Below are 15,796 nucleotides of genomic sequence, written 5' to 3'. Positions count from 1 at the left end.
CCCAGGGACCCTGCAGGGGTGGGGCGGGCTCCACAGCAAGCAGGGCTCTCGTCCCTGCCAGCCTTTCAGCCAGAGCAGCGGGACCACTGCATAATTCTGCTGGAAACAAAGGGTTCTGCTGCTGTAAACAAAACCCCATGAGATGTGAAAACCACTGGTTGAATCTCATCCCTTTATTTCACATATGATGGGGAAACTGAGGTGCAGAGCAGCAGGGAGTTTCCTGTGGTCCCCAGGAAGTCCTGACCCTTGGCCCACGGCCCGTTCATCCCAGCACCCATCTGGTCCCTGCTGTAAGAAGCATCTGTAAGAAGCTCCTTGATGCCATGCCTGCCCCCGCCCTGCCCCAAACCTTAAGCTGGCCATGGGCATGGAGCTGTAGAAGGCTACTTCACCCCCAAGACACACCTGGGTCTCCATCGATCCACTTCCCTACACCGTCCTCCAGGAGCTCCCTGGTTCTGCCAGATTTGAGGAGAGAAGGAAGCGTGTTTATAAAGATGAACACAGTATCTAATGTGTTTCTTTTTCTCGGGCCAAAGAATTTCCATCAGATTAAGTTGTGAAAAGTGGGGAGGAGAAGTGGGCCTAAATTCAACTTGTCCTTTGACGACAAACGCCTCCAAACAATGTGTTTAGGTCACCTGAATGTGGGCCAAGAATGGGGAGAGGTGGTGGAAGTGGGGGGGAGGAGGCATAAATAAAAAGAACAGGAAGAAACCTCTCGAGTTTACCTTAAAAAATATTGGTGTTTATGAAGTAACTATACGACTGTCCAAAGCTGTTTAGTTTAACATTAAAATGGTCAGCATTTTTTTCCCCCAGCAAGAAACGCATTTAAGCTGTTGAAGTATAAAGACAAATAAACAGAGGCAGCTCGAGCCTTCATCAGGGGTTCAAGGGAGCAACACATTGTCTCCAGCTGTCCTCCAGGATGAGAGGGACGCCTTCAAAAGGGTGGAGGCGGCGGGACCTTTCATCCTGCCAGGGACCAGCCCAGCCCGGCACAGGGGGAGCTGTGACTGCTGCGTCAGGGAACATCTGAGCGTCAGTGGGGACTTCCTCCTGGGCCCTGTTGGAGTCCCCCAAGTTCCTCCCTTCTCTTCCCCTTCTGCCTTACGGCCTCCAGTGTCACCTGCCCATTCACCTCTTCCTCTGATCCTAACAGACAAGGATCATGCCCATTTTGTAGAGATCGAAACAGACCGAGGAAGAAGTGATGTGTGTCCAAGGTCACAAAATGAGCATGTGGCAGAGCTGGAACTGGAAGCCCTGATGCCAGGCCACTTCATGTCAGTGAACGAGCAAAAGAACCAATGCAGGAGAATAGGTGAGGTGAGCTCTCCAACGCGGGAGGGTGGTAAGCAGTGGCTCATGGCAGGACCACCATGTGGGACGTGAGGGGCAGTCCCCAGCCAGAGGGCTTTGCACACAGCCCAGAGCCCGGGTTTGTCCCTTGCTTCTTTGCCAGCTCAGAAAATACATGTATTTTCTTTCAAAGGCATTCTAACTTTGCACACGAGGAATATGCAATAATTACCTAATTCACATTGATTGAGTCTTTGTCACAAGCCAGGCACTGCAGTATGTGCTTTTCAAAGCTCATCTCACTTGGTCTCTGCATCACTCCTGTCAAATAAGCACTGCTATTAACCCTACCCGACAGGTGGGGATACTGAGGCCCAGAGAAGTCACTTACTCCAGGCCACACAGTAAGGAAGTGAGAGATACAGGATTCAAAGCTGGCCAGCTGAGTCCCTACTCTCCTTCAGGGCTGGGAATGGCATCCATCTCCTGATCTCGGGCTCCCAGCCCAGGACGTGGCACGGGGCAGGTGCTCATGAAATCCTTAGGAAAGGAATGGGTGCTAGGATCTCTGGCTTCCACCGCCATCTAGAAGCTCTCACACCCACCCCCACCCCGACCTGACTGCTCCGTCTGGATGGCTGCCAATCATCTCAAATGGAACTTGGCCAAACCAGCTCCTGAGAGTGCCCCCTCCCCACGCCATAATTTGTCCTCCGCCAGTACTCCCCACCTCGGCCGTAAAAGCAGAGCCATGTGCAAAGTGCAGGCAACGCGCTGGCGGTCAGGCTCCATTCCTCTCTCCCCCTTACCTCTTGCTCATCTACTCCAGCAGCAATGCCCGTTGGCTCTGTTTTCAAAATAGATTCTGAATTCAACCACTTCTCACACCTCTGCCACTGCTACTCTGGACGGAGCCACCAGCATCTCGGACCAAGGACACCACAGACGTTTCTCTCTCTCACCCCCGGCAGCACATTCTCTACCCAGCAGCCAAAAAAGCAAATCCCTTTCAATGAAAACGTCAATCAGATTACGTCAACCGCTGGTTAAAATGTCCATGGCTTCTCAGTTAACGCTGAGTAAAATCCCAACTCCCTTCTAGGGCCTACAGGGCCCTGAGTGACCCAGCCCCGCCTACTTCCTGACCTCATCTCTAGTCCCTGCCCTCACTCCTGATGCTCCAGGCACACTGACCTACTGCCGAACTCAACTAGCTTGTCCCCGTCTTGGGACTCTGCACGTGTCCTCCCCCTTCTGCCTGGAGGAAGGAGCGTCCCTAGATTTTCAAAGGGTGGCTTCCTCCTCCTCACTGAGGCCCCTTCGCCACGTCCCCACCTGCCCTTGAATGTGGCAAACCTTTGTAGCAACCTTGACCGGTGGAGGTTGCTGCGAACCTTCTGTGCACTTGCGTCTTCTTCTCGTGGGACCCAGTTGCCACGCCATGAGGAAGCCCACCCCAGACCACGTGAAAAGACCACAGGAGAGGCTGCCCACAAGTGTTCTGGCCGACAACCAACATTGACCCCTAGACATCAGCAAAGAGGGCTCCAGATGATTCCAGCCCGTCATCGAGACATCCCACGCCTTCACGTCCTCCCAGCTGAGGCCCCAGACACCGTGGAGCAGAGACGAGCCAGCCCTGCTGAGCCCTGCACGAATTCCCAATCCACAGAACCCGCGAGCAGAATAAAGCGGTGTTTTATGCAACCAAGTGTGGGTGGCTTTCTGCACAGCCGCAGGATTAGAGCCCCCAGCTGCTGTCGCCCGCCCTCCCACCGCGTTCCATCACGTTATTTCGTTTTACTATTTTTCACTGGAGTTGACCTGACTGAACTTACTGTACTGAGTCACATGTGTACTCGTTTATTGTCTTCCCCCTCACGACGTCAGCTCATGAGTGTGGGGACGTCGTTGCTCACCACTCACCGTATCTTCAGCATGTAAAATGGCAGGTGCCAGAACAATTGTTTGCAATACACAAACGGGTGGATACTAGGTGGATGGTGCGTGTCATTGCTGATATAGCTGTTTCTGCCTGTCATTAAGAGTTGTGAATATCCGTCTTTCTCACAAACCTGGGAGTCCTGTAACAGATGCCCCATATAACTCACCTCCATCTCTGCCATATGCCCAGCATGGAGGTTTGCTGAGCTTGAGGGCCCAGGTTACAGGGCGCTTTTACAAATCCATTTATTCATTCACTCTACAAATATTTATTATATGCCTACGACATACTAGACACAGCGCTAAGTCCCAAGGAGGAAGACGGAAATAAATAAAACAACTTCTGCTCTCAAGGGAAGAAGAGAAGACCCAGCAGAAAACCACAGTGGATGTGTGCACAACGCAGCCCCAGAAGACTGTGGAGCAAAGGGAGATGTGGGCTGGGTCTCAAATGACGAATGAGCAGGACCGAACAGGGTCCATGATGGGGGGTGGGGGGTGGGGCGTCACGAGGGGACAGCTGTGAACAGCAGGGATGTGGAGAAGGACTGGCTGGGTTTAAGGAACGCTGGGCCAGAGGACACCCTGTGAGAGGTAAGGGGAGGAGGCTGGTAGGGCCCTGGCCTGAGGGGCCTTATGAGCTAACGGGCAATGAACTGGGGGCGGGTATTGTGAGTGGAAGGAGGCACGAGGCAGAGTTCTGGAAGAACAGGGCTCTGTGTGGTCACTGGGGGTAAGACAGTGTCTCGAAGCGGGCTCAACACATTGTCTCCAGCTGTCCTCCAGGATGAGAGGGACGCCTTCAAAAGGGTGGAGGCGGCGGGACCTTTCATCCTGCCAGGGACCAGCCCAGCCCGGCACAGGGGGAGCTGTGACTGCTGCGTCAGGGAACATCTGAGCGTCAGTGGGGACTTCCTCCTGGGCCCTGTTGGAGTCCCCCAAGTTCCTCCCTTCTCTTCCCCTTCTGCCTTACGGCCTCCAGTGTCACCTGCCCATTCACCTCTTCCTCTGATCCTAACAGACAAGGATCATGTCCATTTTGTAGAGATCGAAACAGACCGAGGAAGAAGTGATGTGCGTCCAAGGTCACAAAATGAGCATGTGGCAGAGCTGGAACTGGAAGCCCTGATGCCAGGCCACTCCATGTCAGTGAACGAGCAAAAGAACCAATGCAGGAGAATAGGTGAGCTCTCCAACCCGGGAGGGTGGTAAGCAGTGGCTCATGGCAGGACCACCATGCGGGACGTGAGGGGCAGTCCCCAGCCAGAGGGCTTTGCGCACAGCCCAGAGCCCGGGTCTGTCCCTTGCTTCTTTGCCAGCTCAGAAAATACATGTATTTTCTTTCAAAGGTATTCTAACTTTGCACACGAGGAATATGCAATAATTACCTAATTCACATTGATTGAGTCTTTGTCACAAGCCAGGCACTGCAGTATGTGCTTTTCAAAGCTCATCTCACTTGGTCTCTGCATCACTCCTGTCAAATAAGCACTGCTATTAACCCTACCCGACAGGTGGGGATACTGAGGCCCAGAGAAGTCACTTACTCCAGGCCACACAGTAAGGAAGTGAGAGATGCAGGATTCAAAGCTGGCCAGCTGAGTCCCTACTCTCCTTCAGGGCTGGGAATGGCATCCATCTCCTGATCTCGGGCTCCCAGCCCAGGACGTGGCACGGGGCAGGTGCTCATGAAATCCTTAGGAAAGGAATGGGTGCTAGGATCTCTGGCTTCCACCGCCATCTAGAAGCTCTCACACCCACCCCCACCCCGACCTGACTGCTCCGTCTGGATGGCTGCCAATCATCTCAAATGGAACTTGGCCAAACCAGCTCCTGAGAGTGCCCCCTCCCCACGCCATAATTTGTCCTCCGCCAGTACTCCCCACCTCGGCCGTAAAAGCAGAGCCATGTGCAAAGTGCAGGCAACGCGCTGGCGGTCAGGCTCCATTCCTCTCTCCCCCTTACCTCTTGCTCATCTACTCCAGCAGCAATGCCCGTTGGCTCTGTTTTCAAAATAGATTCTGAATTCAACCACTTCTCACACCTCTGCCACTGCTACTCTGGACGGAGCCACCAGCATCTCGGACCAAGGACACCACAGACGTTTCTCTCTCTCACCCCCGGCAGCACATTCTCTACCCAGCAGCCAAAAAAGCAAATCCCTTTCAATGAAAACGTCAATCAGATTACGTCAACCGCTGGTTAAAATGTCCATGGCTTCTCAGTTAACGCTGAGTAAAATCCCAACTCCCTTCTAGGGCCTACAGGGCCCTGAGTGACCCAGCCCCGCCTACTTCCTGACCTCATCTCTAGGCCCTGCCCTCACTCCTGATGCTCCAGGCACACTGACCTACTGCCGAACTCAACTAGCTTGTCCCCGTCTTGGGACTCTGCACGTGTCCTCCTCCTTCTGCCTGGAGGAAGGAGCGTCCCTAGATTTTCAAAGGGTGGCTTCCTCCTCCTCACTGAGGCCCCTTCGCCACGTCCCCACCTGCCCTTGAATGTGGCAAACCTCTGTAGCAACCTTGACCGGTGGAGGTTGCTGCGAACCTTTTGTGCACTTGCGTCTTCTTCTCGTGGGACCCAGTTGCCACGCCATGAGGAAGCCCACCCCAGACCACGTGAAAAGACCACAGGAGAGGCTGCCCACAAGTGTTCTGGCCGACAACCAACATTGACCCCTAGACATCAGCAAAGAGGGCTCCAGATGATTCCAGCCCGTCATCGAGACATCCCACGCCTTCACGTCCTCCCAGCTGAGGCCCCAGACACCGTGGAGCAGAGACGAGCCAGCCCTGCTGAGCCCTGCACGAATTCCCAATCCACAGAACCCGCGAGCAGAATAAAGCGGTGTTTTATGCAACCAAGTGTGGGTGGCTTTCTGCACAGCCGCAGGATTAGAGCCCCCAGCTGCTGTCGCCCGCCCTCCCACCGCGTTCCATCACGTTATTTCGTTTTACTATTTTTCACTGGAGTTGACCTGACTGAACTTACTGTACTGAGTCACATGTGTACTCGTTTATCGTCTTCCCCCTCACGACGTCAGCTCATGAGTGTGGGGACGTCGTTGCTCACCACTCACCGTATCTTCAGCATGTAAAATGGCAGGTGCCAGAACAATTGTTTGCAATACACAAACGGATGGATACTAGGTGGATGGTGCGTGTCATTGCTGATATAGCTGTTTCTGCCTGTCATTAAGAGTTGTGAATATCCGTCTTTCTCACAAACCTGGGAGTCCTGTAACAGATGCCCCATATAACTCACCTCCATCTCTGCCATATGCCCAGCATGGAGGTTTGCTGAGCTTGAGGGCCCAGGTTACAAGGCGCTTTTACAAATCCATTTATTCATTCACTCTACAAATATTTATTATATGCCTACGACATACTAGACACAGCACTAAGTCCCAAGGAGGAAGACGGAAATAAATAAAACGACTTTTGCTCTCAAGGGAAGAAGAGAGGACCCAGCAGAAAACCACAGTGGATGTGTGCACAACGCAGCCCCAGAAGACTGTGGAGCAAAGGGAGATGTGGGCTGGGTCTCAAATGACGAATGAGCAGGACCGAACAGGGTCCATGATGGGGGGTGGGGGGTGGGGCGTCACGAGGGGACAGCTGTGAACAGCAGGGATGTGGAGAAGGACTGGCTGGGTTTAAGGAACGCTGGGCCAGAGGACACCCTGTGAGAGGTAAGGGGAGGAGGCTGGTAGGGCCCTGGCCTGAGGGGCCTTATGAGCTAACGGGCAATGAACTGGGGGCAGGTATTGTGAGTGGAAGGAGGCACGAGGCAGAGTTCTGGAAGAACAGGGCTCTGTGTGGTCACTGGGGGTAAGACAGTGTCTCGAAACAAGCTCAACGGTGACACAGACTCAGACAGGGTGGCAAGCTCCTGCCTTGGCCTGGGGAGGCAGTATGAGCCGTGGGAAGGAGGTGCCTGCCCTTGGTGTGAACTCGCTGGAGTGAGGGGGGGCCCTCCTACCCCTGGCTCAGCAGATCCTGGGATTCCTGGATGCCCTCAGGGACTTCTAAGCTTGCAGGGCATGAGTATCTAACACCCTGTGGAAGGAAGTCCCTTCCTGAACCCAGCCAGCCTCCCGGAGCTGGCACTGTTCCGGGCACTGTGGAGGAGGGGTGGGCACTGGCTTATGGGCTTGATCTGGCAAATGTGCAGACTCGGGCTCTGTTCTCAGCTCCACCACTGCTGGCTGTGTGATCTTATATAGGTCCCTCTCCCTCTCTGAGCCTCAGTTTCCTCATTTGTAGGAAGGGGCTACTAGTGGCTTCTGTCCGTGGATGCTGTGAGGACCGAATGAGAGAACACGAACACAACGTCCTGGTGACTCTGGGCACACAGCAGATTCAACCAAAGTTCCCTCATCTCCCCTAAGCGGACTGTCTACCAAGCACAAGGCCAGGCACAGAGCGAGTGCCGAATACATGTTCACAGGAGAGCAGGGCTCTGGTTCATGGAACAACTTTCCTGCTGAACCCGGCTACAGATGACTTCTCTTCATCAGGAAAAAAAAGTGCTGAGAAGCAAGTCCAAAATTCAAACTGTGAGCAACTTGAGAAACATATTTTTCAGCAAGTCAAGGTAAAGATTGGGGTCGAAGAAAACATCTGGCTAAGTGAACTAATGGCTTTAGAGAAAAAGGAGCCCTGCTTTGTGGAGACGGGAAAAAATTATCCACTGCTGGTTTTAATTTGGGATGAAAAAAAAATCTGATTCTATTAGCCTAAATATTGCTCTTATGTCCAATTGCATGGAGTTTGGAATAATATTTTTCAAACAGAACTACTGCTATTTCAAGTAATTACAATGCTAAAAGCAGTCATTTGGGGTTGAGCAAGGATCTCATCATGGTTTCAATTCCCTCTGGTGTCATTTTCTGTTATATTTGAGAAATTCCTCAATAAAGATGTCAAATAGAGAGAGGGTTTTGCTCCCCGGAGGACAGATTTGGCCACCCTCCAGGACACAGTCCCAGGCAAGCCATCTCCACAAGAAAATAACCTCGTTTGCTCAGGAGAAAAGAAAAGGTTCAACTGTGAAAACTCCGGCAAGAAAATAACCCTTAAGCCGTCAGCCTCATTTCTCCTAATTAACTCAATGCTTTTCAAACTGTGCTGATCGGGATTTATTACAGCCACCGTCCCTGCGGAATTCAGCAGTGGCTGAGAGAGGAATGTTACAACCGGACAAGACTCTTGACCCAGACTTCTGGAGGCAGGAACAACAGGAGAGGCAAACGGCCTGACGGTCCCCAGCGGGTGATGGGTTGTGGAGTGGGGCTCGGAGTGACTGACCAGAGACGGTCAGGACTGCACAAGGCGGCGAGAACCGTCCAACAACCCAGTCAGCCTCTCACATCCAGCACCCATCGGGAGCGGGCTTCCAGGGGGAAGCTTTATCAGGCAGCACGAGCACAATTCCTCCTGAGACGAGCAGGTAGTTAAATGACCGAAGCAGGTAGTTAAATGTCGTGAGCAACAGGGAGTGGTGGGGACTGTAGCAGACAGGACAGTCCAGCCCCACCCGAGGGGCAGCTACAGCTCGGCTCCTGCCAGTTGCCACCAGTAGCACACTGAGACTGAGACCTGCCCCTGCCCCGGGCCCCGTGCTTTGGGGGTTCCCCCTCCACCCATTCTGCAGACTCCCTATGGAGTAAGAAGTCCACAGGCAGTCACGTGCACCTGGAACCCATATGCATCCTTTCAGACTACATTCTGGGTACCTGAGACCCTAAAATTCCCTGTCCGAATGGCCCCACGCCTGTCTGTTCTCTCAGGGACAGATGACACTTAAGACCAAATAACGGCGAAAGAGAACTGAAGCCTGGCGGGTGTGAACAGTCGACCCCAAACCAGGAACTCATGAGCGCTGGTCCCAGAGCCCAAGGCTACGTCCTCACGGTCCAAGCCCAGCTTCCTCCTACCGCCTTGTTTGTTTTACCAACACTTATGGAGCCTCCGCGACCCCCGACACCGAACCCAGCACTGTACCCAGCACTTCTACTCGGCATTTCGTGGATGAGGGAGCCGAGGCTCCATGAGGTCACATGGTCAGTGCAGTTTGGGGCTGGTTGGAACCAAGGTCTGACTTCTCTAGAGCTGGAGTTTTGTCTTGAGAAGGAAAAAGCGCAAACAAAAGGGGTCTGTTGGGAAGGGTCCGCCCTCAGCTAAAGCACAGGGGCAACAGAGAGCGCCTTTTCTCAGCCGCCGTGAGTGACTGAGAGCCCCACGGTTACGATCTGCGCTCAGTCTGAAAAGAATCCATTGTGAAAATAACGTCGAAACAAAGACTCACACAGACTTCAGTAGTCTGGAGGCACTGGGTATACCTGCGTGGCCAAGAACACAAGGGCCTGCAGGCACAGGCTTCTGCGCAGGTGACAGTGCTGTGGCCAAGAGCGCAGCCTGGGTGCAGGCGACAGGCCCTGGACCCCACGAGGTCCAAAAGGTGGCAAACCAGCTCTCCTCAAGGCATCACCTCTGGAAGTCAGTGGTCAGATCGACGCCCATTGCATTTTGGGTGCTCGGTGCACTCCTCTAGATGCTCCGCATCCACGGTCTCATTCAATCCTCGCGAGAACCCTAAAAGGCAGGAACTAGAATTCTATTTCACAGGTGAGGAAACTGAGGCACAGAGGTGACGTGACGGACCAAAGGTCACACAGCTGACAACTGGCAGAGCCGGGATTGGAGCCCAGAACTGGCAGTTCCCAAGGTCTGTCCTTTTGACCACTGGAGGATATGGCCTGTTGTCTTATGGGGACTGTCAGCTCTGTCTTCATGGATAAATTGTTACTGCAATGTACTCTATCATCTGAAAAAGGGGCAAACAGCTGGTAAAGCTAAGAGCTTAAGATTTGGGGAGGAGTCAACAGATAACACTCGGACGGTAATTAACGATAAATGTTGTACAGCTCCAGTTCTTTACTATCGGATCAAAGGCTCTGCCTACTTCCACAGCCCCACCTCCTGCCCTTCCTGCCACCCCTCCGAGCCCAGCCTCAAGGAGCCGCCTACGGCTGTCTACACAGGCTGTGCCCTCCCCCAGAAGGCCGTTCCCCAAACTCTGCGGTTTCTGCTCAATGCGACGTTCTCTTTAAAGCGCCCCCCCCCCGCCCCAGAATCAGCCCCACTCCCACCTCCGACATCGCCCCATGCAAGGGGAGGTCTTTGCAGGCCCCTCTGGGCTTCGCCGGCCTGCTGTCCAGACCTCTGTTTCTGTGCTTATTGTGGGTGTAATTACATGTTCACAGATCTGTTTCCCATAACAAGCTCATCTGAGATCCAACGGGATTAAACGAAAACAGGCAGGGAATCGAAGGCCGACGCACCACGAAGAGGAAAAGTCTAGGCTACGTGGGACGTGGAGCTCCCTACGCCACACACCAGCACAGCAGCTGGCATGGTGGCAGGTACCGAGCCCTTTCTGGAAGCACCACATCAAAAGCCATCAAAATTCCAAATGATCCTTTGACCCAGTAGTTTCACTTCTGGGAAGAATCGCTAAAGGAACGATTGAGAAAACAAAAGTAATGCCCAGTTTCACCTCCTGAAAAGGTGGCGGAGTCACCTAGAGTCATACTAATGCCTGTTTGTGACTATTTGCACCTACTAAGTATAATCACTTGACTTCATCCTCACACACAACCTGGGGAAGCGGGCAGCATAATCATCTCTGTTTTACAGTGGGGAGGCCTGGGGCTCAGACGTCATGATGACAATGACAGCTGCCAGTACTGACAGCCTGTGCCGGGCACACTTCTCAGCCATCTGGGCACGATCTCAGTTACTGCTCACAACAGCCTGCGAGGTGGCTGCTCTTCACATCCTCCTTTTGCCAGCAGACAAGTGACTGAGGCCCAGAGACAGACATTAATACGTATCTACGGCCACACTCGTGCCAAGTCCATAGCCTTACCCGCGGGGCTCCAGCCATCGTGCCCTGGGTTACTCGGCAGCCAGTAGCAGCAGAGTGCTTAGGGGACAGGCGCTTCTGCTTTGGAACCATGTGCTTTCTGCCATGAGATAGATGGGCCTCCTGCTACAGACTACGAGCCACCTCTGTTATGGGTTGAATTATGTTCCCCCAAGGGTGCTGGAATCCTAACCACCAGTACCCGTGAAGGCAACCTTTTCTGGCAATAAGGGTTTTGCAGACAGTCAAGTTAGGATGAGGTCATTAGGTTGAGCCCTAACCCAATATGACTGTGTCCTCATGGACAAGGGAAATGTGGGCACAGAGACCGAAGTGCACGGGGCAAAGGCAATGTGAAAACTCAGGGAGAACGGGACCGACAAGCAAAGGGCTGCTGGAAACTGGGAGAGGGGCCTGGAGCAGATTCCCCCTCGCAGCCCTCAGCAGGAACCAACCCTGCCGACACCCCGACTTCAGACTTCAAGCCTCCAGACTGTGAGAGAATAGACTGTTTCAGAGATTTCCGTTTTTGAAACCACTCAGTTTGTTCCTTTGTTACAGCAGCCCCAGGTTATTAGCCACTTATCAGATTACGAGGCGACTAGGAAAATGGGGCCAGGTATGAATACCTGAAGCTCACATGATGTTAGAGAGAAAATCAAGGAGGCAAAGCCATGCTGACCACCTGATCACCACTCCCGTGAAATAACACCTGGGTGCAGAGGGCAGCCTGAGAGGAAAGTTACCAGCATCACTGAGATGCTTTCCACTTTTGTTGGGGTCCCTGTTCTACATTTCCAATTTTATCCAGCAAGCTTATTATGACTCTTATAAATTTTATACTACTGGCTTAAAAAAATATTTTTGAACCACGAGAATCTGTGGGCTGAATTGTGCTCCCTCAAATTGGTATGTTGAAGCCCTAACCCCCAGTACCTCAGCATGTGACAATGTTTAAGATAGGGCCTTTACGGAGATAATTAAGTTAAAAATCAGTTAGGATGGGCCCTGCTCCAATACGACTGGTGTCCTCATAGGAAGAGATTAGGACACAGAGAGACACCAAATACTTCCACGCACAGAGAGATGATCATGTGAACACCTAGTAAGTAGGTGGCCATCTGGAGGCCAAGCTGAGAGGCTTCAGAAAAAACAGAACAGCCAACACCTTGATCTCAGACTTCCAGCCTGCAGAACTATGAGAAAACACATTCCTGTTGCTTAAGCACCCCCATCTGTGCTCTTTTGTTCTGGTGACCCCAGCAAATGAATACAAGGAACCGAAGGAGAGCTAGCCCCTCACACAGCACCCGACTGCAGGCTGGAGCTGAGAAACAGCAGGGCGTGCCCGGTGGGCAGGGCGCGGCTGCGGCACTCACCCAGACAGTTGTGTCCATCGTGTGCCAGCATGAAGCCGTCGAAGCAGGTGCACCTGTAGTTCCCTGGGATATTGATGCACTCGTGGACACAGCCTCCGTTGTAGTAGTCATTCTCACATTCGTCGATGTCTGCAAAATGAGGGGCATGAGAGGTGTCAGAGGAAGAGCCTGAGGTCCCCTCTGCCCCCACTGCTAGAGCCACCTGGACAGGAGTGGCTAGGGGATGACTCAACAGTTATTCACTGGAATTTTTGCTGGGGGCTGGGGACCCAAAGGTTGCAAAGATGAAGATCCTGGCTCTAGAACAAGGCTGGCCACCGCCTTGAGAGCAGGACCATGTGCCAGGCATGTGCGGGTTGACTTCCAGCACCCACCACAGTGAAGCGGGCAAGAGTCACACTGAGCTCCGCCTCCCTCAAAAGTCTCTCAGCAGTAACGGCATGTGGGGACCCTTTGTAAAATCCCTCAACTGGCTCACGTCAGCCTCTTTGAAAGCCTCCCAGAGATGGGGAGTTCAGTACCTGTGAAGCAGGGGGCAGCAAATAAAACGTCACCTACCACCAAAAAGTGTAAGCTCTGGAATAAGACAAAGTCCATACATTCTCTCTAAATAGTTTCCCTCCACGCCAGCATCCGAAGGCTGGATTTCTACTGCTCATTTCCTTGTTATAACAAAAGCTTGTGTCTCACAAACAATGGCCAACAGCCTTTGTAAAGGTCACTTTTTTTTTTTTTTTGGTAAGTCTTTTTCAACATTTCCCATCAGGGGTCAAGGGCTATCAGTTCTGGAGTTCCAGAGTGATCTGAGAGATCTCGGAAAATAACAGGAACACGCCTGGTTGATATTCAGGGACCTGCTTCCATACCCGGAGCCGCTGACAATACCATGTCATTATCTCGTCACATCCCACACTAATTCACTGAGGTGGGCACCATCATCGTTATTCCAATTTCACAAGGACAGTGAAGAAACTGAGGCACAGGGAGGCCAAAACTGTGACAAAGGACACACACCTCGGGAGTGGTACAAGCGGGATTCGAACCAATGCAGCCTGGCTCTGGGGCCCAAGGGGGACTAAGCCCAGCCATGTCTCTGAGAGGGGCGAGCAAGGCGGCGCCAGGGCACGGAGAGCCGGCAGCGCCACCCAGGACCACCCGCCCTTCCGCTGCTCCGCCCGGGCAGGTGCTTCCTGGGCTGGTGGGTCTCAACCCACCCCCACAGCCACCGGCACCTCCACAGGCAACGCGGCGAAGCATGGGCGCCGGGAGCGGAAAGCGCCACGGCGGCGGAACCGGAAGTGATGCTTAGTGGAACCGGAAGTGATGCTTAGTGGAACCGGAAGTGTTCCCGCCAAGCTAATCCGGAAGTGCCTCTCAAGAAGTTACTCTGAGGGGAGAAGTGGTTCATCGGTCCTCTAGCTGGTCGAAGAGGGATTTTGAGGCTGGGTTCCAGCTATGAAGCCTAGGATGGGGCCAGCTTGACGAAGGGGGACTAACAGCAAACCTGGCCGCTCCCTTAATTACCTGAGGTACTGGCACAGGGAGACACACCCAGCTCCATGCTCTCCATGCTGTTATTGGAGGGCAGAGCTACATAAAGTAGGGAAAAGCCATGGGGGCCAGTAAACGTTCACGGGTAGGAATGTTCATCAGGATGAAAGAGGCTGTTTCAGGAGGTAGTGAGCTCCCCGACTCGAGGTGACCAAACACTGTCTAGACACCTGCCTGCCAGGGACACTGCTAGCAGAGGGGATCGCTTTAGTGAAAACAGCAGCACGAAAGCGCCTGAAGATAGGTCTAGGCCGTGTAGCCTACTCCTGGTGCCTGCCCACCCGGTCACAGGAGGAAAGAACAAACTAGCCTGGGTCTCCAAAGTTATAAGAGACAGCGGCTTCTTCCTAATCTGCCTGTGGTGCCATCAGCATCAGCTGGGAAGCGACTCAATTTTGCAAGTCATTTGAATTGTTTTAAATCGTATGTTTAACGCACTTAAAATATTTAAGTAACGTTAAAGGAGGGTATAAGATTTTATGTTTGAAAGGGCCATAAAGACTGAGATATCGATTACTTCCCAATTTCTGCAGCCCTGACCTTTCACCAGAGCCGCAGGTATACACCAATCCAATCACCTCTCCCTGTAGATCTTCCATAGACATGAGAAAGGCAATGTGGCCCAACTTTAACTCATCAACCTGCACTTTCCTGGAGTGCCCTATCCCACTGAATATCATTATCCTTCCACCTCTCCACTGACATCTAATCAACTACCAAAGCATGACTTTTCTACACCCCTAACATGGTTACACTCTGTTCACTCGCCTCTCATTTCCACTACCTGTCATCATGGGCATCAGCTCCCATCTGATCTGAACCAGAAGCCCCCAAACCATTCCTTCCCTCTTTTCTTTCATTCAAACAGGTAACTCTCAGGAGAAGGTGGCCTGGTCCGAACTCCGAGGGTGGAGCCTGATCAATCTAACCCAAACAGCGCATGGCATTAGCAACTGCTATTGGTCCTAGGGTGGGCATATGACCTAAGTTGGATCAGTCAGACTGAGGGAAAGGACTTTTATTTCATGCTTGGGTAAAAGAATTCTCTCATTGTACCTTAGAAGGAAGTATGCAGGTATCTACTCATGAAGCATACAGTAGCCCATTTAATTTTCATAGCAACCCTCTGGAGTAGGTATCTTAACTCCATTTTATGGTTGAGCAAACTAAAGTGCAGAGAGGTTAGGTAATTGGTTAAGGTCATGTAGTAAGTGGTAGGGCAAGGATCAAAACAAAGCTCTTTCAGTCCATAAAGCCCATGTCATTTCTAATAAGTTAAATTGTCCATGACATGCCAGGCATTGGCAAAGTATTTTTAATATGTTATTTCACCCTTAGTACATTTGCACCGTGTACCAAGAAAGTATTATCCAATCATCCAAAGACCCATTCATTCCTCTATCTTTATACTTTCTCTCTATCCATACACATGCACACACACACAAGTACACGTGTGTGCACCTATCCATTTACCTAAATAGCCAGCCAGCCATGCATCCATTCATCCAAACACCCATCCACCCACCCATTATCAATCCATCTAGTCACTCCATAAGATACCTCTTCAAATACCCAGCCATCTATCCTTCCATTTGTCTGTCTATTCGTGCAAAAATATATCCATCTATAAATATCTAGTCAGGTGACCATCCTTCCATTTATCCAATCACCTATTATTCTCC

General features: G+C 52.2%; 1 protein-coding gene across 1 annotated transcript in view; it reads right to left on the bottom strand.

The window, feature by feature from the left end:
* The window catches only part of SCUBE1 (signal peptide, CUB domain and EGF like domain containing 1), a 126,495-nt gene that overhangs the window by 90,945 nt on the left and 19,754 nt on the right, over nt 1-15,796 (bottom strand). Inside the window, exon 3 of the mRNA XM_023535896.1 lies at nt 12,564-12,692. Coding sequence (XP_023391664.1) covers nt 12,564-12,692 — 129 coding nt within the window. The remainder of the gene's footprint in view (nt 1-12,563; nt 12,693-15,796) is intronic.

The sequence above is a fragment of the Pteropus vampyrus genome, unplaced genomic scaffold, assembly GCF_000151845.1.
Source record: "Pteropus vampyrus isolate Shadow unplaced genomic scaffold, Pvam_2.0 Scaffold145, whole genome shotgun sequence".
NCBI classification, from domain to species: Eukaryota; Metazoa; Chordata; class Mammalia; order Chiroptera; family Pteropodidae; genus Pteropus; species Pteropus vampyrus.
This window is presented reverse-complemented; position numbering and strand designations above follow the sequence as displayed.